The sequence below is a fragment of the Salvelinus sp. IW2-2015 genome, linkage group LG2, assembly GCF_002910315.2.
Source record: "Salvelinus sp. IW2-2015 linkage group LG2, ASM291031v2, whole genome shotgun sequence".
Classification (NCBI taxonomy): domain Eukaryota; kingdom Metazoa; phylum Chordata; class Actinopteri; order Salmoniformes; family Salmonidae; genus Salvelinus; species Salvelinus sp. IW2-2015.
The window spans coordinates 5,010,358-5,033,742 of record NC_036839.1 but is presented as its reverse complement, the minus strand read 5'-3'; the positions used below and the strand labels follow the sequence as shown (position 1 = coordinate 5,033,742).

Genomic DNA, 23,385 nt, shown 5'->3' with positions numbered 1-23,385 from the left:
TCCAAGCCTTCAGCAGCGACTAGCATCCAAGCCTTCAGCTGTTGTAAAGTGTAGGAACTCCCGTTCTCATGTGATGCACGATCACAGAGGAAATCTGTTCCTTTTCTTACCTCTGCGCTTATCTGGTCCCTCAGCCTAACATATCAGCCATAAGGGCTAGGCCTATTATTTCATTCTGGATATCATGGTGAATGTATTTTACATTACCATGATTTTAGATCATTCAGAGTAGCCTATCTGTTCCACATTCAATTGTTCACCTTTCATTTCATTCGCCAGGCAGGCCATTCAGAAGTATTTTGTCAAAATGTTAGTATACCCACTTCCCCATGCACCACGACTACACCACTGATATCTGTGTATTTTTGCTGGAAAATGTTAGCCCAGTCACTTTTACATAGGCCCAGCCACATGGATATTTCTGCCTCCGCCTCTGTGCATGACCAACAAGTTGACTCATGTTTGCCAAAAAAGCACCTGGAAGCACCTGGATGATCTCCAAGACTTCTGGAAGAATGTTCTAAGTCAAAAGGGGAATTTTTTTGGATGACATGGGTCCYGTTATGTCTGGCGAAAACCAAACACTGCATTCTACAGTAAGAACATCAATACCAATGGTCAAGCATGGTGGAGGTAGTAGTGTGATAMYTTGGGGATTCTTTGCTGCCTCAGGACCTGGATGACTTGCCATCATTGAAGGAACCATGACTTCTGTTCTGTATCAGAAATTTCTAAAGGAGAATGTCAAGCCATCCGTCTGTGACCTAAAGCTGATGCGCAGCTGGCTCATTCTGCAAGACAATGATCCAAAACACACAAGCAAGTCTACATCAGAATGGCTGAAAAACCACAAATGTAAAGTTTTGGAATGGCTTAGTCAAAGTCAGTCCTAAACCTCAWTAATATGTTGTGGCAGGTCCTGAAATGAGCATTTCATGCTCAAAAACCCACAAATGTCGATTAGTTAAAGTAGTTCTGCATGGACGAGTGTGACAAAATTCCTCCACAGCAATGTGAGAGTGCTGACCAACAACTACAGGAAACGTTTGGTTGCAGTCATTGCAGCTAAAGGGGTTACAACCAGTTATTTAGTGTGAGGGGGCAATTACTTTTTCACAAAAGGGCATAACTTTGTTTATAAAGTAATGGAATTAATTATACACATGTTGTGTTATTTGTTCACTCAGCTATCCCTTTATCTAATATATGTTTTGGTTGAAGATCTAATAACATTCCGTGTCAAAAATATGCAAAAAGAAAGAAAATCAGAAAAGGGGCAAATGCTTTTTCACAGCACTGTAGCTACTGCTCTGCACATACACACAGGYTTCTCAATCTGTTTAAGATTTTAAGATTTTAGTCACTTAGCAGACACYTTTATCCAGAGCAAAATACAATTTGTGCATTCATCTTATTTTGAAATTGTATTTTACCAAGTAAGTTGACTGAGAACACATTCTCATTTAAAGCAACAACCTGGGGAATAGTTACAGGGGAGAGGAGGGGGGTGAATGAGCCACTTGTAAAGTGGGGATGATTAGGTGACCGTGATGGTATCAGGGCCAGATTGGGAATTTAGCCAGGACACTGGGGTTAACACCCCTACTCTTACGATAAGTGTCATGGAATCTTTCGTGACCACAGTGAGTCAGGACACCCCTTTAATGTCCTATCCGAAAGACAGCACCCTACACAGGGCTATGTCCCAAACCCCTGCCCTGGGGCCTTGGGATATATATATATTAGAGTTGCCCTCCAACACCACATCCAGCAGCATCTGGTCTCCCATCCAGGGACCAACCAGGACMAACCCTGCTTACTGTAGCTTCAGAACCAATATAAGACATATAAGATAAGAATATTTCTTTGAATCAACAAATCTTGGTCTCCAAAACTATCACTCATGCCATTACACATTGCAACTTAATAAATTAATCTTGATTAAAAAGACCTCAYGTGTACAACTTTTAAATGCACACAGGTCAACTACACTGAATGTACAAAACATTAGGAAAACTTTCCTAATATTGAGTTGCACCCCTTTTGCCCTCCGAACAGCCTCAATTCATCGGGGCATGGACTCTACAAGGTGTCGAAAGCATTCCACAGGAATGTAGGCCCATGTTGACTCCAATGTTTCACACAGCTATGTCAAGTTGGCTGGTAGTGAATCTCTACTTTGAATAGCACGTTCCATCTCATCCCACAGATACTCAATTGGATTGAGATCTGGTGACTGGGCTGGCCACTGCAGTGAGCTATATTCACTGTCAAGTTCATGGAACCATTCCTGGACAATCCTAGCCTTGTGGCATGGGGCATTATCCTGCAGACAAAATCCATTGGTAGATGAATACACTGCTGCATTGAAAGGATGCACCTGATAGACAATGATGTTCAGATATCATGTGGCATTCAATCGTTGCCCAATTTTATCAAGGGGACCAATGTGTGCCTTGAAAACACACCATCACACCACCAGCAGCCTGCAATGTTGACATGTGGCATGATAGATTAACATACTCATGTGGTTTTCTCCATCAGCGTGAAACAGCAGGAACCGGGATTCACCAAACCAGGCAATGTTTTTCCAATTCTCCAGTGTCCAGTGTTTTTGTTCCTTAGCCCACTGCAAYCGCAGTTTCTTGTTTTTTGCTGAAAGAAATAGAACTCTATAAGGTCATCGGGTGCCACCCCAATTGACGAGTTGATCATTCTTTTATGGGTGTTTGGGCACCAATATTGTACTGGACTGTCCGTTGACTAACTGTAGCCCATCTGTTGCTCTGYACAATTYGTGTCAGCCTCCTTTGTCCTCTTTCATCAATGACCCATTTCAACCACTGGTCTGCCGTTGGCTGAATGTCCTTTGGCTGATGGACCATTCTTGATACACACAAGACACTGTTGACCGTGAAAAACCCAGCAGCKTTGCAGTTCTTGACACACTCAAACCGGTGCGCCTGGCACCTACTACCAAACCTCATTCAAAGGCAGTTAAATATTTTGTCTTGCCCATTCACCCTCTGAATGACACAGAGACAATCCGTGTCTCAATTGTCTCAATGCTAAAAACTMATTTTTTAATCTGTCTCMTCCCCTTTATCTACACTGATGGAAGTGGATTTAACTTCACTAGGGTAGGGGGCAGCATTCGGAATTTTGGATGAAAAGCGTGCCCAAATTAAACTGCCTGCTACTAAGGCCCAGAAGATAGGATATACATAYAATTAGTGGATTTGGATAGAAAACACTCTAAAGTTTCCAAAACTGTTAAAAGAATGTATGTGAGTATAACAGAACTGATATGGCAGGTGAAAACACGAGGAAAATCCAACCAGGAAGTACTATTATTTTGAAAGGCTGTTTTTCCATTGTAAGCCTATCCACCATACAAAGATTAAGGACCCAGTTCATGAGCTCCGTGTCTTCCTCTACACGTGGCCAGTCTTTAGGCATTGTTTCAGGTTTTTACACTGAAAAATGAGGGAGATACAGCACTTTCAATCAATGGCCAGTGGACATTTCCATTCATCAGCCATGCGCCCTGATCGGGAACGCGCATTTCTTGTTTCTCCTTTCCTATTGACGAAGCTTTTGTGCGGTTGAAATATTATTGATTATTTATGACAAAAACAACCAGAGGATTGATTTTAAACATTGTTTTGCATGTTTCTACTAACTTTTATTGTACTTTAAAWCTTTTCATCTGGAATTAGTGCACACGCCTTTTATTACTGGATTACTGGACARAACGCGCGAACAAAAAGGAGGTATTTGGTCATAAAGAGGGACATTATCGAACAAAACGAACATTTATTGTCTAACATGGAGACCTGGGAGTGCCACCAGATGAAGATCATCAAGGATAAGTGATTMATTTTATTGCTCTTTCTGACTTTTGTGACACTCTCCTTGGCTGGAAAATGGCTGTATGGGTTTCTGTGGCTAGGTGCCGACATAACATAATCGCAAAGTGTGCTTTCGCCGTAAAGCGTTTTTGAAATCTGACACAGCGGTTGCATTAAGGRGAAGTTTATCTATATTTCCATGAATAACACTTGTATCGTTTATCAATGTTTATGATGAGTATTTCTGTAATTTGATGTGGCTCTCTGCAMWWTCACCGGATGTTTGTTTGAGACAATGCATTTCTGACCATAACACGCCAATGTAAACTGAGATTTTTGTATATAAATATGAACTTTATCGAACAAAATATACATGTATTGTGTAACATGAAGTCCTATGAGTGCCATCTGATGAAGATCATCAAAGGTTAGTGTTTAATTTTATCTCTATTTCTGCTTTTTGTGACTCCTCTCTTTGGCTGGAAAAATGGCTGTATGGTTCTGTGACTAGGTGCTGACCTAACATAATCGCATGGTGTGCTTTCGCAGTAAAGCCTTTTTTGAAATCGGACACTGTGGTTGGATTTACAAGAAGTTTATCTTTAAAATGGTGGATAATACTTGTATGTTTGAGGAATTTTAATTATGGGATTTCTGTTTTGAATTGGTCACCCTGCAATTTCACTGGCTGTTGTCGAGGTGGGACGCTACCGTCCCACTTGTACCAGAGAATKAACAGGTGATATCAATAAGGGATCATAGCTTTCACCTGAATTCACCTGGTTAGCCTTTGTCATGGTCAGTCAACGTTCCTAATGTTTTGTACACTCAGTGTACAGTATATGGTCAAAGATTTTTCACCAGACAGTTGGGGGCCATACTTGAGAACACTAGAAACAGTTTTAAGTTTAAACATCAGCAAATTAAAATTGTTGACATAGTGTCACGTGATAGAACTCTACAATGTAGCTGGTCCCATCACATAACATGGCATAGGTTCTCACTACGCTAACCTCAACAGGTTGCAGTGATTATTTCCTGTATTATTTGATTTGATTAGATTTATTTTATTATAGTGTAATGCATCTTCATAATGCCCAGCCCAAATGGGCTTATAAGACACTGTATTTGCCTTATCCAAATAAAATTATCAAACTTATATACAGTACCAGTTAAAAGTTTGGACACACCTACTCATTCAAGGATTTTTCTTTCGTTTTAATATTTTCTACATTGTAGAACAGTAGTGAAGACATCAACAAATATGAAATAACACAAAGGAATCATGTAGTTAAACAAATGAAAATATATTTTAGATTTTAGATTCTTCAAAGTAGCCACCGTTTGCCTTGATGACAGCTTTGCACACTCTTGGCGTTCTCTCAACCAGCTTCACCTGGAAGGCTTTTCCAACAGTCTTGAAGGAGTTCCCACATATGCTGAGCACTTGTTGGCTGCTTTTCCGTCACTCTGTGGTCCAAACCATCTCAATTGGGTTGAGGTCAGGTGATTGTGGAGGCCAGGTCATCTGATGCAGCACTCCATCACTTTCCTTCTTAGTCAAATAGCCATTATACAGCCTGGAGGTGTGTTTTGGGTCATTGTCCTGTTGAAAAACAAATGGTAGTCCCACTAAGCGCAAACCAGATGCGATAGCATATCGCTGCAGAAKGCTGTGGTAGCCATGCTGGTTACGTGTGCTTTGAATTGTAAATAAATTACAGACAGTGTCACCAGCAAAGTACCTCCACACATCACACCTCCTCCAAGGTTCACAGTGTGAACCACACATGCGGAGATCATCCGTTCACCTACTCTGCGTCTCACAAAGGCACGGCGGTTGGAACAAAAAAAGTCAAATTTGGACTCATCAGACCAAAGGACAGATTTCCACCGGTCTAAAGTCCTTTGCTCGCAAGTCTGGGTCTTCCTTTCTTGTGGCGGTCCTCATGAGAACCAGTTTCATCATAGCGCTTGATGGTTTTTGCGACTGCACTTGAAGAAACTTTCAAAGTTCTTGACATTTTCCGTATTGACTGACCTTTATGTCTTAAAGTAATGATGGACTGTTGTTTCTCTTTCCTTATTTGAGCTGTTCTTGCAATAATATGGACTTGGTATTTTACCAAATAGGGCTATCTTCTGTATACCACCACTACCTTGTCACAACACAATGATTGACTCAAACGCATTAAGAAGGAAAGAAATTCCACACATACATTTTTGATTGTGGACTACAGGAAAAAGAGGACCGAGCACGCATTCTCTTCGACGGGGCTGGAGTAGAGCAGGTTGAGAGCTTCAAGTTCCTTGGCGTCCACATCACCAACAAACTAACATGGTCCAAGCACACCAAGACAGTTRTGAAGAGGGCACAACATAAGCTATTCCCCCTCAGGAGACTGAAAAGATTTGGCATGGGTCCTCAGATCCTCAAAAGGTTTTACAGCTGCACCATCGAGAACATGCTGATGGGTTGCATCACTGCCGGGTATGGCAACTGCTCAGCCTTCGACCGCAAGGCACTACAGAGGGTAGTGGGTACGCCCCAGTACACCACCGTGGCCAAGCTTCCTGCCATCCAGGACCTCTATACCAGGCGGTGTCAGAGGAAGGCCCTAAAAATTGTCAAAGACACCAGCCACCCTAGTCATAGACGGTTCTCTCTGCTACCGCACGGCAAGCGGTACCGGAGCACCAAGTCTAGGTCCAAGAGGCTTCTAAACAGCTTCTACCCCAAGCCATAAGACTCCTGAACATCTAATCAAATGGCTACCCAAACTATTTGCATTGCCCCCCCTTCTACGCTGCTGCTACTCTCTGTTATTATCTATGCATAGTCACTTTAATAATTCTACCTACATGTACATATTACCTCAATTACCTCGACAACAGTTGCTCCACACATTGACTCTGTACCGGTATCCCCTGTGTATAGCCCCGCTATTGTTATTTTACTGCTGCTCTTTAATTATTTGTTATTCYTATCACTTACCTTTTTAGGTATTTTCTAAAAAACTGCATTGTTGGTTAAGGGCTTGTATTCGGCGCATGTGACAAAATKTAATTTKATGTTATTGATGATGTTCCACAACATCACACCATCATTAGGCTTGCTAAAGTTAGTTGCAAAGTAAGGCTGAAAAGCTTTGCCACCAGCTCCTCCTTGGTTGGTTTCTCTAGTGGGGTGATGTTGGGAGGTAGGTAAATTATGAACTTTATGTAACAAATCAAACATTTATTGTGGAACTGGGATTCCTGGGAGTGCATTCTAACGAAGATCATCAAAGGTAAGTGAATATTTATAATGCTATTTCTGACTTATGTTGACTCCAACATGGCGGATATCTTCTTGGGTTGTGTTGGTCTCTGAGCGCCGTACTCAGATTATTGCATGGTTTGCTTTTTCCGTAAAGTTTTTTGAAATCTGACACAGCGGTTKCATTAAGGAGAAGCATATCTTTAAATCTGTGAATAACATTTGTATCTTTTATCAATGTTTATTATGAGTATTTCTGTGATTTGATGTGGCTCTGTGCCAATTCACGGGATGTTTTGGAGGCAAAGCCAAATGTAAACTGAGGTTTTTGGATATAAATATGAACTTGACCGAACAAAACATACATGTATTGTGTRACATGTTGTCCCTTGAGTGTCATCTGATAAAGAATATCAAAGGTTAGTGATTCATTTTATCATTATTTYAGCTTTTTGCGACTCCTCTCTTTGGTTGGAAAAATCGCTGTATGCTTTCTGTAACTAGTTGCTGACCTAACATAATGATATGTTCTGCTTTCGCCAAAAAGCTTTTTTGAAATCGGACACTGTGGTTGGATTAACGAGAATTTTATTGTTAAAATGGTGTCTAATACTTGTATGTTTGAGAAAATTGAATTATGAGATTTGTTGATTGAATTTGGCACCCTGCAATTCCATTGGCTATTGGCTATTCCGCTAGCAGAACCCCAGWCCTAGACAGGTTAAGACAGGGAATTTTTACTAGGATTAAATGTCAGGAACTGTGAAAAACTGAGTTTAAATGTATTTGGCTAAGGTGTATGTAAACTTCAACTGTAGGTGTTCCTTTTGTACATGTGGGACAGGGCAGTGTGGAGTGCAATAGAGATTGCATCATCTGTGGATCTGTTGGGGAGGTACGCAAATTGGATTGGCTCTCCCTTTGTAGTCCGTAATCGTTTCCAAGCCCTGCCACATCCGACGAGCGTCGTAGCCGGTGTAGTATGATTCAATCTTAGTCCTGTATTGACGCTTTGCCTGTTTGATGGTTCGTCAGAGGGCATAGTGGGATTTCTTATAAGCGTCCGGGTTAGAGTCCTGCTCCTTGAAAGCGGAAGCTCTACCCTTTAGCTCAGTGCGGATGTTGCCTGTAATCCATGGCTTCTCGTTGGGATATGTATGGTCACCATGGGGTCGAGGTCATCGATGCACTTATTGATAAAGCCAATGTATGGTCATATTTGCCAAATGGAGGGCAAGGGAGATTGTACGCGTCTCTGTGTGTGGAGTAAAGGTGGTATAGAGTTGTTTTTGCCTCTGGTTGCACATGTAACATACTGGAAGAAATTAGGTAAAATGGATTTAAGTTTCCCTGCGTTAAAGTCCCCTGCCATTAGGAGCACCGCCTCTGGATGAGCATTTTCTTGTTTGCTTATGGCCTTATACAGCTTGTTGAGTCCCAGAATCGGTAAGTGGTGGTAAATAGACAGCTACGTAAAATATAGATGAATACTCTCTTGGTAAGTAGTGTGGTCTACATCTTATCAAGATATACTCTACAGTCGTATGAAAAAGTTTGGGCACCCCTCTGAGGCTGCATAATAATTTACTCTGCCATCACAGTGGCATGCCATTCATTTTCTAAGAAAAGCTGAGTACTGGGGTATTGTCCAGACAAAGATTTTTAGTGGAGCAATATTAAGTTGTATGAAATTAAATCAGATGTGAAAAATAGGCTATGCATAAATGTGGGCACCCTTGTCATTATGTTGATTTGAATACCTGTAACTACTTAGCACTGATTCATTGGAACACACAATTGGTTTGGTGAGCTCATTAAGCCTTGAACTTCATAGACAAGTGCATCCAATCATGAGAAAAGGTATTTMAGGTGGCCAATTGCAAGTTGTTGTTCTCTTTGACTCTCCCCTGAAGAGTGGCAACATGGGGGCCTCAAAACAACTCTCAAATGACCTGAAAACAAAGATTCTTCAACATTATGGTTTAGAGGAAGGCTACAAAAAGCTATCGCAAAGATGTAAGCTGTCAGTGTCCACCGTGAGGAACATAGTGAGGAAATGGAAGACCACAGGCACAGTTCTTGTTAAGGCCAGAAGTGGCAGGCCAAGTAAAATATCGGAGAGGCAAACGGTCAAAAACAGCCCACAGACCACCTCCAAAGACCTACAACATCATCTTGCTGCAGATGGTGTCACTGTGCATCGTTCAACAATTCAGTGCACTTTGCACAAGGAGAAGTTGTATGGGAGAGTGATGCGGAAGAAGCCTTTTCTGCACACACTCCACAAACAGAGTCGCTTGAGGTATGCAGACGCACATTTGGACAAGCCAGCTTCATTTTGGAATAAGGTGCTGTGGACTGATGAAACAAAGATTGAGTTATTTGGTCATAACAAGGGACGTTATGCATGGCGACAAAAGAACACAGCGTTCCAAGAAAAACACTTGCTACCCACAGTAAAATTTGGTGAGGGTTCCATCATGCTGTGGGGCTGTGTGGCCAGTGCCGGTATGGATTTGTTAAGTTCAGGGTCGCATGGATTCCACTCAATATCAGCAGATTCTTGGGAATAATGTTGAAGATCAGTCACAAAGTTGAAGTTACGCCGGCGCTGGATTTTCAACAAGAGACACGGCCCAAAACACTGCTCAAAATCTACCCGGGCATTTATGCAGAGGAACAAGTACAATGTTCTGGAATGGCATCCCAGTCCCAGACTGAATATCATTGAGAATCTGTGGATGATTTGAAGCGGGCTGTCCATGCTCGGCAACCATCAACCTAACTGAACTGGAGATGTTTTGTAAGGAGGAATGGTCCAAAATACCTTCATCCAGAATCCAGACACTCATTAGAGGCTATGGGAAGCGTCTACAAGGCTGTTATTTTAGCAAAAGGAGGCTCTACTAAATATTGATGTGATTTTCTACTGGGGTGCCCAGATTTATGCACCTGTCTAATTTTGTTTTGATGCATATTGCACATTTTCTGTTAATCCAATAAACCTAATTTCACTACTGAAATATTACTGTGTCCATCAGTTTTTGATAGATCAAAATTAAATTGCGGATCCAAACCCCAATTATTTATAATGGAATCATGGAAATTGTCAGGGGTGCCACAAACTTTTTCATACGACTGTACCTCAGGCGAGCAAACCTTGAGACTTCCTTAATATTAGATTTCGTGCACCAGCATTATTTACAAATACCACCACCCTTGTCTTACCGGAGGCAGCTGTTCTATGTTGCTGATGGACCAAAAGGCAGGGACTGGGAGACTAGTCAGGGTCGAGGGAAAGATGAACGGAGCAAGGTACAGCGAGGTCCTTGATGAAAACCTGCTCCATTGCGCTCTTGACCTAAGACTGGGGCAAAGGTTACCTTCCAACAGGACAACGCCCCTAATCACCAGCCAACAAGACAACGCAGGAATGGCTTTGGGACAAGTCTCTGAATGTCCTTGAGTGGCCCAGCCAGAGCCCAGACTTGACCCGATCGAACATCTCTGGAGAGACCTGAAAATAGCAGTGCAGCAACGCTCCCCATCCAACTGGACAGAGCTTGAGAGGATCTGCAGAGAAGAATGGGAGAAATCCCCAAATACAGGTGTGCAAGCTTGTTGCATCATACCCAAGAAGACTCGAGGCTGTAATCGCTGTCAAAGGTGCTTCAACAAAGTACTGAGTAATGGGTCTGAATAGCCTTTCAGATTCAGTTTCTTATTTTTAATACATTTGAAAAAATGTCTAGAAACCTTTTTTGTTTGTCATTATGGGGTATTGTGTGTAGATTGATGAGGGAAAACAATTCAATCAATTTCAGAATAAGGCGTTGTAAATGTACAATATGTGTAAAAGTCCACGTTCTGAATACTTTCCAAATGCAATGTATATATCATTAAATTATGCTTATTGATGATTTCGACTGACTGAGAAAAGCTGCCTGTCTGTCTTGTCCCGACTCCGGACCCCTAMACGTTCATTACTATGGGACAGCTGGAGATCGAATKTCAAAATATATATATTTTTGCCATTATRCCGATCCAATTGCTCGTCTAAAGGAAATGGGAAATAATGTCTAGATGCTTTTYACAGTAGAGATCCAGTTTATAAATTGTTTGTCTGGGCTGATAAGACAGTGGATTGCGCAGTGAGATGGAACAGARTKAATATTAACTTCAACATCATAGCTTTAGCCGGTRGTAAATTGTGGAATAGRCACCAATCAGCGTCCAGGATTAGACCCACCTGTTGTATAAATTGCATTAAGTCAGGAGTGTGTCCCAAAGTTGACGGGTTTATTGATTCCTTTGCCTCTCTCTGGAAGTCACCCTCTGAGATTTGTCAGCAACACTCCACATGTTTGCCTTCAATTCCATTGATATCTGAGATTGTGCATCCCCCCCAGTCAACCAAACATATGGCTCATGTCAGCTGGGACTTGCCTAAGCAGCCCTGAAATCTGACAAGTGGCTCCCCAAATGGTTCACTGTTCAAAGTCGCTAAATTGCTGACTGCACTGTAGCACCACCACTCAATGGGATGGAGGAACCGAAGCATCCTGTGCTAATCAGCTATCATTCACTCTGTTAGCTCACTGCCTAGTGCTAGCTTGGTAAATACCTGCTTATCTTTAGCCCAGATGTAAACAAACGTATCCTTTCCCTCAATTCTAAAAGTATAAGTAAACAATACATTTACTTAAGAAAAAATATATAATACAACTCGAAGGCAAAATGGCCGATGACTGTTGTGTTGCGAGTCAAAAACATTGGAAAACCAGTACTGGAACATTTAAGCAACCATTTAACATGGTCTTCTTCCTTGCAGAAGCTCTCTACAGAGTCATCCGAATGTGACCCTCTCGTTTAAATAGTACTTTTGAAGTACACAGTGGTACCCAGTAGCATGGTAGCATGACTTGGCAACTCGGCTCTGTGTCCTTCTGTTCGCAGTTCGACAGCTACAGAAAACCCCCGATTCTGGCCTTTTGGCCTTGGCTCTAGTCACACGGCGATTCTGGGAGGACAGAGCCCTGCTGTCACACGGCTGTCGGATATGGATATTGAGGTAAACAACAACAAGGAGCCTGGCTGTGTTGTCAACATGTAGGCTACAGAACACATTAGCCAGTGTTCTGATGAAGACCAGACTTGTTTACTTGTAAGACAGGGTGACAGGGTAGCCAATCAGAGAACATACAGAGATGCCTGGATACTGGACAGCCATTGAGAATTTGGGTGTGAATAGACGGGGTACGAACCATCAGATCAGAGGATGTTAAGGTATGCCTGGACATACATATAGTATCACATTTGGAGAGAGTGAGTAGACAGATGTAGGTTTGAGTGACAGCTCTTCTACTAGCATTAAAGGAACTAGTAGATTTGAAATGGGAGTGAGACTGACAGCCTATTCTTGTATTCATTCTGTGATTGGTTTGTTTTCAACAGGGAAGACCATCATCAGTCCTTGAAAAGTTACTGTGTGCAGGTTTTGGTTCAAGCCCAGCACTAACAGACCTTAACCACGTCATCACATGTTTATGAAAGCCTTTTCTAGCGGGTGTTGAGTGAATTGTAACTTTTTTGGTTTCTTAAAACGCACGACCCATGTCAATCGAGCTAGCAATGTATGGACACATTCGCTGTCCCCTCAATTATTTATCTGATGTGTAGTTTCGCAGAGAAAGGTAGGTAAAGGGTGAGGGAGAACTGACAAAGAAAACAAAGAGAGAGGGAGAGAAAGGGGGATGAATAGGCAAGATGGAGGGGAATAGCTTTTTTTTGTGCCCTGGACACTGTTTTACTCCCTTCTTTGTTGATGTTGTTTGTTTGTAAGACTACTTCCAAGAGTAAACATCCAGTACATAACGGAGGGGGAGGCGGGGGCTGGGTGTTTTCGGAGGGAGGTGAGCTGTCAGCCTATTCTCATCACTGTCACGCCCGTTCTGCGGGGGTGCGACGACATTCCTATTGTTTTGTGAGGCTTGTTTGACATGAACAAATATATATATTTCACGCTCTCTCTCACAGAAAAGACACCCAGGCAGATGCACACACACATGCACACACGGACACACATACATACATACATACACACACACAAAGTAAATTACATACAGTATATCACAAAAGTGAGTACACCCCTCACATTTTTGTAAATATTTGAGTATATCTTTCCATGTGACAACACTGAAGAAATGACACTTTGCTACAATGCAAAGTAGTGAGTGTACAGCTTGTATAACAGTGTACATTTGCTGCCCCCTCAAAATAACTCAACACACAGCCATTAATGTCTAAACCCGCTGGCAACAAAAGTGAGTACACCCCTAAGTGAAAATGTCCAAATTGGGCCCAATTAGCCATTTTCCCTCCCMGGTGTCATGTGACTGGTTAGTGTTACAAGGTCTCAGGTGTGAATGGGGAGCAGATGTGTTAAATTTGGTGTCATCGCTCTCACACTCCCTCATACTGACTGGTCACTGGAAGTTCAACATGGCACCTCATGGCAAAGAACTCTCTGAGGATCTGAAAAAAAGAATTGTTGCTCTASATAAAGATGGCCTGGGCTATAAAAAGATTGCCAAGACCCTGAAACTGAGCTACAGCACGGTGGCCAAGACCATACAGTGGTTTAACTGGACAGGTTCCACTCAGAACAGGCCTCGCCATGGTCGACCAAAGAAGTTGAGTGCACGTGCTCAGCGTCATATCCAGAGGTTGTCTTTGGGAAATAGACGTATGATTGCTGCCAGCATTGCTGCAGAGGTTGAAGGGGTGGGGGGTCAGCCTGTCAGTGCTCAGACCATACGCCGTACACTGCATCAAATTGGTCTGCATGGCTATCGTCCCAGAAGGAATCCTCTTCTAAAGATGATGCACAAGAAAGCCCGCAAACAGTTTGCTGAAGACAAGCAGACTAAGGACATGGATTACTGGAACCATGTCCTGTGGTCTGATGAGACCAAGATAAACTTATTTGGTTCAGATGGTGTCAAGCGTGTGTGGCGGAAACCAGGTGAGGAGTACAAAGACAAGTGTGTCTTGCCTACAGTCAAGCATGGTGGTGGGAGTGTCATGGTCTGGGGCTGCATGAGCGCTGCCGGCACTGGGGAGCTACAGTTCATTGAGGGAACCATGAATGCCAACATGTACTGTGACATACTGAAGCAGAGCATGATCCCCTCCCGTCGGATGACTGGCCGCAGGCGAGTATTCCAACATGATAACGACCCCAAACACACCTCCAAGACAACCACTGCCTTGCTAAAGAAGCTGAGGGTAAAGGTGATGGACTGGCCAAGCATGTCTCCAGACCTTAACCCTATTGAGCATCTGTGGGGCATCCTCAAACGGAAGTGGAGGAGTGCAAGGTCTCTAACATCCACCAGCTCCTGGATGTCGTCATGGAGGAGTGGAAGAGGACTCCAGTGGCAACCTGTGAAGCTCTGGTGAACTCCATGCCAAGAGGGTTAAGGCAGTGCTGGAAAAGGATGGTGGCCACACAAAATATTGACACTTATGGCCAAATGGACATTTTCACTTAGGGATGTACTCACTTTTGTTGCCAGCGGTATGTTGAGTATTTTGATTCACCCCCCCCCCCCACCCTCCACACACACACACACACGCTCCAATTCCTACTGTGTTCCCTATGAGTGTGGTGGACTGCTGAGCTATATGAGTGTTTTAGGTCCCTTGAGTGGAGTTGACCAGGGTGGCTGTGAGGTTAACTGACCCAGTAACACCCCCAGTGTACAACTCTAGCCCAACAGTGGAGCTTTGAGTGGAGCCAACATGTTCCCCTTGAAAACAGATTCACTTTGGCCTTGTTCAGGCAGCAAACAGAAGAAAACTGACTGAAACAGGGAGGGACTACCTGGACATGTCCATTAAAAACACAAATGTCCCTTTGCCACTGCAAAATTTTTCCTGTTGCATGCCCTAATAGACATAACCTATGCTAAGTGCTAGACAAAATCAACATGCATGTAGGTTCTTATCTTGAAAAAAAAGGATTCGTGGGATAATCCTACTTTTCACACTATTGTGCTGACCAAACCATACTGTGCTGGCTTGGATATGTTCTTCTCACAGTATTCTTTCCTCACACGGTTCCAGAAACTGTGGTCGATGCTTAACGTCTTTGGGGTAGGGGGCAGTATTTTCACGTCCGGATGAAAAGCGTGCCCAGAGTAAACTGCCTGCTACTCAGGCCCAGATCCTAGGATATGCATATTATTAGTAGATTTGGATAGAAAACAGTTTCTAAAACTGTTTGAATGATGTCTGTGAGTATAACATAACTCATATGGCAGGCAAAAACCTGAGAAAAAATCCAACCAGGAAGTGGGAAATCTGAGGTTTGTAGGTTTTCAACTCTTTGCTTATCCAAGATACAGTAGAAATGGGGTCATGTTGCACTTCCTAAGGCTTCCACTAGATGTCAACAGTCTTTAGAACCTTGTTTGATGCTTCTACTGTGAAGTGAGAGGAGATTGAGTAAGGTCTCTCCCAGAGTGCCACGAGCTGACCATGCGTGTTCATGTGAGAGTTAGCTGCATTCCATCGCATTTCTGAAGACAAAGGAATTCTCCGGTTGGAACATTATTGAAGATTTATGTTAAAAACATCCTAAAGATTGATTCTATACATCGTTTGACATGTTTCTACAGACTGTAACAGAACTTTTTGGACTTTTCATCTGTACWTTCCGCTGGACTTGCACGCGCGTCGTGAGTTTAGATTGTGTACTGAACGCGCGAACAACAAGGAGGAATTTGGACATAAATGATGGACATTATCGAACTAAACAAACATTTATTGTGGAACTGGGATTCCTGGGAGTGCATTCTGATGAAGATCATCAAAGGTAAGTGAATGTTTATAATGTTATTTCTGACTTCTGTTGACTGCACAACATGGCGGATATCTCTTTGGGTTGATTTGTCATCTGAGCGCCGTACTCAGATTATTGCATGGTTTGCTTTTTCCGTAAAGTTTAAAAAAAAAATCTGACATAGCGGTTGCATTAAGGAGAAGTGGATCTAAATTTTAATGTGGAACACCTGTATTTTCATCAAAATGTATGATGACTATTTCTGTAAATTGATGTGGCTCTCTGCAAAATCACCGGATGTTTTGGAACTACTGAACATAACGCGCCAAAGTAAACTGCGATTTTTGGATATAAATATGAACTTTACCGAACAAAACATACATGTATTGTGTAACATGAAGTCCTATGAGTGTCATCTGATGWAGATCATCAAAGGTTAGTGATTCATTTTATCTCTATTTCTGCTTTTGTGACTCCTCTCTTTGGCTGGAAAAATGGCTGTGTTTTTCTGTGACTTGGCTCTGACCTAACATAATCGTTTGGTTTGCTTTCATCGTAAAGCCTTTTTGAAATCGGACACTGTGGCTGGATTTCCAACAAGTGTGGTGTAAAATACATGTATGTTTGAGGAATTTTAATTATGGGATTTCTTTTGTTTTGAATTTGGCGCCCTGCAGTTTCACTGGCTGTTGACGAGGTGAGACGCTACCGTCCCACATACCCTAGAGAGGTTAACCAGGCTAGCACAGTACAGTTTGACTCAGCTTGGCTCAGTGGTGAGAAAAGGGTACAACTTTCTTTCTCTAACAAAGCTTGATTTGCATACTACATTAGTAACTCTGATGAACTAAAGTATTGTGGATGAAAGCAGTTTAGCTTTATAGTTTGATATTGGACTGAAAGAGAGGGTAGTGCCTTCAAACAATATTCCAACTTTCTAGCTACTTCCTTCTGTAATGAATACGATTGGAGACAGAGAGCTGGTTTCAAGCATAGGGCGTAGCAGGTGTTTATTTTGTAAAGGACCACAGGAGGAGGCAGGTAGCTGGGTCCAGGGCAGGCCATACACAGTAGTCCAAAAAGGCAACAGTACAGGCAGGGAGAAGGCTAATGATGCAGTCCGGGAGATCAGGCAAGAGGTTGATGACAGGAAATCCGATAGGCAAAAGTGCAGGCAGGGAATAGGAAAAAAGGCATCGTCAGTGAGGATGGCCAAAACTACAGTACACGAGGACTAATACGGGAAAAAAACAGAGCACTGAATAGAAATGTGTATCAAAACAAACAATACCTCACAATAATGGGGTGCAAAGAACTGAACTAAATAGAGAGTGTAAATGACATACAGGTGTGTGAACAGGTAATCAGAATTCAGGTGATTGGAATCTGGAGATTGAGCTGCGTTCGGGGGATATATGTGTTTGTAAGTGTGACCTGGAAAGTGGGCTAGAAAGTGAGCTGCGTTCAGGGGATCAACGTGTTTGAGAGTGTGAGTTGGAAGCAGACGTTACAGTACCCCCCCTCCACGGGCGGCTCTTGACGGCCTAGGAAGCTGAGCAGGGGGTCTCCCACAGGGATGTGGAGCTGGGAGGTCAGGACGGTTACGGTGTAAAGCCAGGATCATGGCTGGATCGAGGATGTCCTGGGCGGGGACCCAGGACCGTTCTTTAGGTCAGTACCTCTCCCAATCTACCAGGTATTGGATGCGACCACTCAGGCATTTGGAGTCAAGTAGGGTTTGGACGGAATAAGCCGGTAAACCGCCGAGGTGCACCACTGGAGGATGGAGAAGGCTGTACCTCACAGGCTTGAGAAGGGACACATGGAAGGATGAGGAGATCCGGTAATGGCGGGGCAACTGGAGACTGTAGGTGACAGGATTGATGCGGTGTGTATTTGAAGGGACCAATGAACCGGAGACAGAACTTTTTACAGGTGTCATGAAGCTGGATGTCCCGGGTAGAGAGCCACAYGCGTTGCCCAGGGTGGAAGAGTGGAGTAGGTTGGCGAACAGTTTCTGGGAGAGGAAAGCTTGATGTAGGTGCCAATGTGCGTTCTCCCAAACCTGCAGATTATGTCGAAACCATTCTTCGATAGCCAGCTTAATGGCGAGGAGCTCTCGGTTTCCGACATCATAGTTCCTCTCAGCGGGTGACAGTTTCTTGGAAAATAACCACATGGGTGTAATTTGTGAGGTATCTCCACCCGCTGAGAGAGAACCGCTCCTACGCCGACCTCGGATGCATCAACCTCCAGAACAAAAGTAAGGGTAGGATCTGGCTGCCTAAGGATGGGTGCAGAGGTGAAGAGGCGTTTCAAGGTCTCAAAAGCAGTAAGGGCGGTGGCGATCCATTGGAGGTACAGGTTTTTTTACTGGTGAGAGCTGAAAGAGAAGCAGTTGTGCTGCTGCAGTTTCGGATGAACCGGCGGTAGTAGTTGGAAAATCGTCCATGTTGACCCCTCCTGGTGTCAACACAAAACCTAGGAAGGTTACCGTAGTAACGTGAAAGGCACTCTTCTCAGCCTTGACATAAAGATGGTGGTCCTGTAGCCATTGGAGGACCTGTTGCACATGCTGTATGTGCTCTGCAATGGAGTGAGAGTAGATCAAGATATCATCAATGTACACGATGAGGAACTGGTTGATCATGTCCTGGAAAACTTCATTTATTAAGGATTGGAAGACTGTGGGAGCATTGGTGAGACCAGGCATAACCAGGTATTCGTAGTGACCCCTAGCGGTGATGAACGCAGTCTTCCACTCATCCCCACTTCGGATACGGACCAAGTTGTATGCACTACGTAGGTCCAGTTTAGAGTAGACGGTAGACTAGTTCTGGTGTGGCCGGAATCAGAGGAAGAGGGAAGCGATTCTTGATGGTAAGGTCATTGAGGGGATCGGTAATCTATGCAGGGACTGAGACTACCAACCTTTTTTTCACAAAGAAGAAACTGTATGCAGCCAGAGACGTGGATGGACGGATGAATCCCATGTCGAGGGCCTCTTCTATATAGGTGTCCATAGTCTCATTCTCTGAGATGGACAAGGGTTAGATCCGACCCTTAGGGGGCGATGCCCCAGGAAGGAGGTCGATCGCGCAGTCCTCCGGGCGATGAGTGGGCAGAATGGATGCCTTTTTCTTGCTGAAGACACTCTGGAACTGGGTATATAAGGGTGGGATGTGGGTTGGAAGTCCAGATTCCGATTCTTCTATAGAGGTGGCTCGACAGGGTAGATTGAAGCAGTTCTTAAAACAGGTGGGAGACCATTGACAGCTGTTCCCCTTGTCGCCTGGAGATGTCAGGGTCGTGAAGGCTTAGCCAGGGGTGACCGAGGATGAGGGGTTCTTTAGGCGAAGACAACACCATTAACTGAATGACCTCAGAGTGAAGGAGGCCAATCTGAAGGTTGATACTTTCGGTCATGCGAGTCACAAGACCAGTTCCCGAGAGGTTGTCCGTCCAGCGCATTAATCCTAAGGGGAGGATTAACAGGGATTAGTTTGACTCTTAACTGTTGTGCCAATTGTTCGTCAATGAAATTACCTGCGGCACCAGAGTCCACTAATCCCTCCACAAACTGAGTGACCCCATTAGCAGAAAGAAGAGCCGGGATACCAAACTGCCTTTTGGTAATATTCAAAAATGTAGAGATGCCTACCCGGGCGGAAGTAGAGTGGTTGTGGTTATCCCTTTGTGGTGGGCAAATCGGACAGCTATTGAGTAGGTGGTTACTCTCTCCAAAATAGAGGCACAGGTTTTCACGTAACCTCTGATGTCTCTCGGCAGGCGTGAGAGGGGCGCGGCCGAGTTGCATGGGTTCTTGGCTATTAGACCATGGTGGACGAGAGAGGGGTGTGGAAGACTTGCAGGCCATGGGCGAATGCATAGGTCTGAGGTCTACCAGTAGGTTGCCAATGGATATGGGCAATCCGGATGTATTGGGACTGTAAGGAGCGCTGGTTCACTCCATCCACTGCCGGCAGCCATGGTGCGGAACTCAAGGGCATACTCCGTGGTGAAGGGACGGCCCTGTCGGAGGCTCACATAACAGGTCCCCAGTGTGACGACCTGAAGCTGAATGGTCGAACACCTCCTTGAAGAGGGCGTGGAAACGGGATTCAGAGGACAGATCAGAACTTTGAGCGGCCGACAATGCTCTGACCCAGAGCTTTGCCTGTGAGTAGGGAGATGACAAAGTCCACCCTGTCTTTGTCAGAGGTGAGGTCAGTGGGGTGATGGTGTATGTACAGAAAGCCTTGACATTTCCTTGGGGAGCCGTCGTATTTATTAGGCATTTGATATGGAGGGAGATGAACGAGAGGAGGCTGTGGCACCTGATATCGGTGAAGYAGGAATGGACTGGCGAATGAGGTTGCAGAATTCATCGATTCGTTCCTCCTGTCRGGTTAGACGTAGCTGCAGATCCGCTGAATCCATCTGTCGTTTTTGGTGAGGTATTCTGTAATGAATACGATGGGAGACAGAGAGCTGGTTTCAAGTGCAGGGCGCAGCAGGTGTTTATTTGTAAAGGACCAAAGGAGGTGGCAGGTAGCTGGGTCCATGGCCAGACAGAAGGTCATACACAGGGGTTCAAAAAGGACAGTACAGGCAGGGAGGAGGCTAATGACGTAGTCCGGGAGATGAGGCAAGAGGTTGATGACAGGAAATACGATAGGCAAAAGTACAAGCAGGGATTAGGCAAAAAGAGGCAGGTAGCATAGTGGTTAGAGCGTTGGGCCAGTAACCGAAAGGTTGCTAGATCGAATCCCCGAGCTGACAAGGTAAGAATCTGTTGTTCTGCCCCTGAACCCACTGTTCCTGGGCCGTCATTGTAAATAAGAATTTGTTCTTAACTGACTTGCCTGGTTAAATGAAATTACAACATTTTAAAAAGGCATCACCAACGAGGATGGCCAAAACTACGGTACACAGGAGGACTAATACGGGAAAAAACCGAGCTCTGAATAGAAATGTGTATCAAAACAAACAATATCTCACAATGAAAGGGTGCAAAGAACTGAACTAAATAGTGTGTGTAAATGACCAAAATTCACCCAACRTATTGTGGGAAACTTGTGGAAGGCTACAAATTTGACTCAAGTTAAATAATTTAAAGGCAATGCTCCCAAATACTAATTGAGTGTATGTAAACTTCTGACCCACTGGGAATGTGATGAAAGAAATAAAAGCTGAAGTAAATAATTCTCTCTACTGTTATTCTGACATTTCACATTCTTAAAATAAAGTGGTGATCCTAACTGACTTAAAACAGGGAACTTTTACTAGGATTAAATGTCAGGAATTGTGAAAAACTGAGTTTAAATGTATTTGGCTAAGGTGTATGTAAACTGTAGGTATACATAGGTCCATAGATGCATATGTCCATCCTTAAGATGCTACGTAGGCTACGTACCGACAGGACAAGAGCCCTCTGACACCACCAGCACTTCAGACTGCTGCTTGCAGGCATCCCTGCGTAGATAACATTCGTTCTGGTAGTTCTCATTGTTGGAGCCGCACACRGGGACGTAGTCATTGTTGCACTGCAGAAAGAGAGCAGAGGTAAAGGTTATGGTCAGATTACTACATTATGCATCTCTATGTCAGATAAATCCATCTCCCCTCTCCACATAATACAGTATGAATTATTACATACAAGCTTTTCTGAGAGAATATATATATTATATCATATAACCATGGTTGGGATGATCCTGCCATGGAAATGCACAGTCCTGCAGTGGATCAGTTCCAGTTGAGTTGAGGAGTGGGTCTGGTATAGGCTCACAGACGATTGTTGGGGTGGGAGCATATGGCGGTAAGGATCGGATTAAAGAAGTCTCTCAAGATCCTTAAAGGCTTTCTCTGCGTGTGTAGTGATGATAGACCGAGATTGGTGCATGCATCTGAGTAGGAGGTGTCGTCTGTGCCAATTATGATACAAACTGCTTTTCTTTGGACAGTCTAGATGGTATCGGATTGTCTCTTGATTAGCCCTGCATGCCACACTGGGGCAGCATATTTCACCACTGGTTGGATGTAGGTTGGAAATACTCTTACCAGGTCCTTCTTATGGATGTGGAAGTACTTCAGGCATCGGAGGAGGAACAGACGTTCTCTCCTGTGTCGACTATTTTAGATTTCCTTTGATCTTGATACCTCAACTTTCTGGAGTTCTGTGTTGTTAACTTCTTTGATATAGCATTTTCACTTTTGGATGAATTGCGTGTCCATAGTGACCTGCCTCCTACTCTGTCCCAGATGCTAATATATGCATATTATTATTACTCTTGCATATAAAACACTCTGAAGTTTCTAAAGCTGTTTGAATGATGTCTGTGAGTATAACAGAACTCATATGGCAGGCAAAAACCTGAGAAAAAATCCAAACAGGAAGTGAGAATTCTGAGACTGGTCAATGTTCAACTCATCGCTTATTCAATTCCCTGTAAGATATGGATCTGTTTGCACTTCCTATGCCTTCCACTAGATGTCAACAGTCTGTAGAACGTAGAATGAAGCCTCTAGTGTGATGTGGGGCCGGATGGGAGGTGTTTCAGTCATTGGTCTGGCAGAATGCCAGTTCTTGGTCACGCGCTTTCSACATGATATCGCCTTGCGTTCCATTAATTCTACAGACATGAAGGAATGCTCCGGTTGGAATGTTTTTGGATATATATGATAACAACATCCTGAAGATTGATTCTCTACTTAGTTTGACCAGTTTATTCGACCTGTTATATAACTTTTTGAAGTTTTCGTCCGATGTTATGCGGTACTTGCACAAGCGTCTGGATATGTGTACTAAACGCGCTAGCAAAAAAAGCTATTTAGACATAAGTAATGGACATTATCGAATTAAACAACGATTTATTGTGGAACTAGGATTCCTGGGAGTGCATTCTGATGAAGATGATCAAWGGTAAGGGAATATTTATGATGTAATTTCGTATTTCTGTTGACTCCAACATGGCGGAGAAATGTTGTTATTTTTGAGCGCCGTCTCAGATTATTGCATGGTGTGCTTTTTACGTAAAGTTTTTTTTAAATCTGACACAGCGGTTGCATTAAGAACAAGTGTATCTTTAATTATATGTAAAACATGTATCTTTCATCAAAGTTTATGATGAGTATTTCTGTTATTTGACGTGGCTCTCTGCAATTGATATTTTGGAGGCATTTCTGAACATGGCACCAAAGTAAACCGAGATTTGTGGATATAAATATGCACATTATCGAACAAAACATAAATGTATTGTGTAACATGATGTCCTATGAGTGTCATCTGATGAAGATCATCAAAGGGTAGTGATTCATTTTATCTCTATTTCTGCTTTTTGTGACTACTATCTTTTGCTGGGAAAATGGCTGTGTTTTTCTGGGGCTATGTACTGAGCTAACATAATCGTTTGGTGTGCTTTCGCCATAAA

General features: G+C 43.4%; 1 protein-coding gene across 1 annotated transcript in view; it reads right to left on the bottom strand.

Moving 5' to 3' along the window:
* LOC111972604 (tomoregulin-2-like) overlaps nucleotides 1–23,385 on the bottom strand; it is a 198,923-nt gene that overhangs the window by 106,653 nt on the left and 68,885 nt on the right. The window contains 1 exon segment of the mRNA XM_070446709.1: nucleotides 21,372–21,501. Within this exon segment, the coding sequence (XP_070302810.1) occupies nucleotides 21,372–21,501 (130 nt within the window).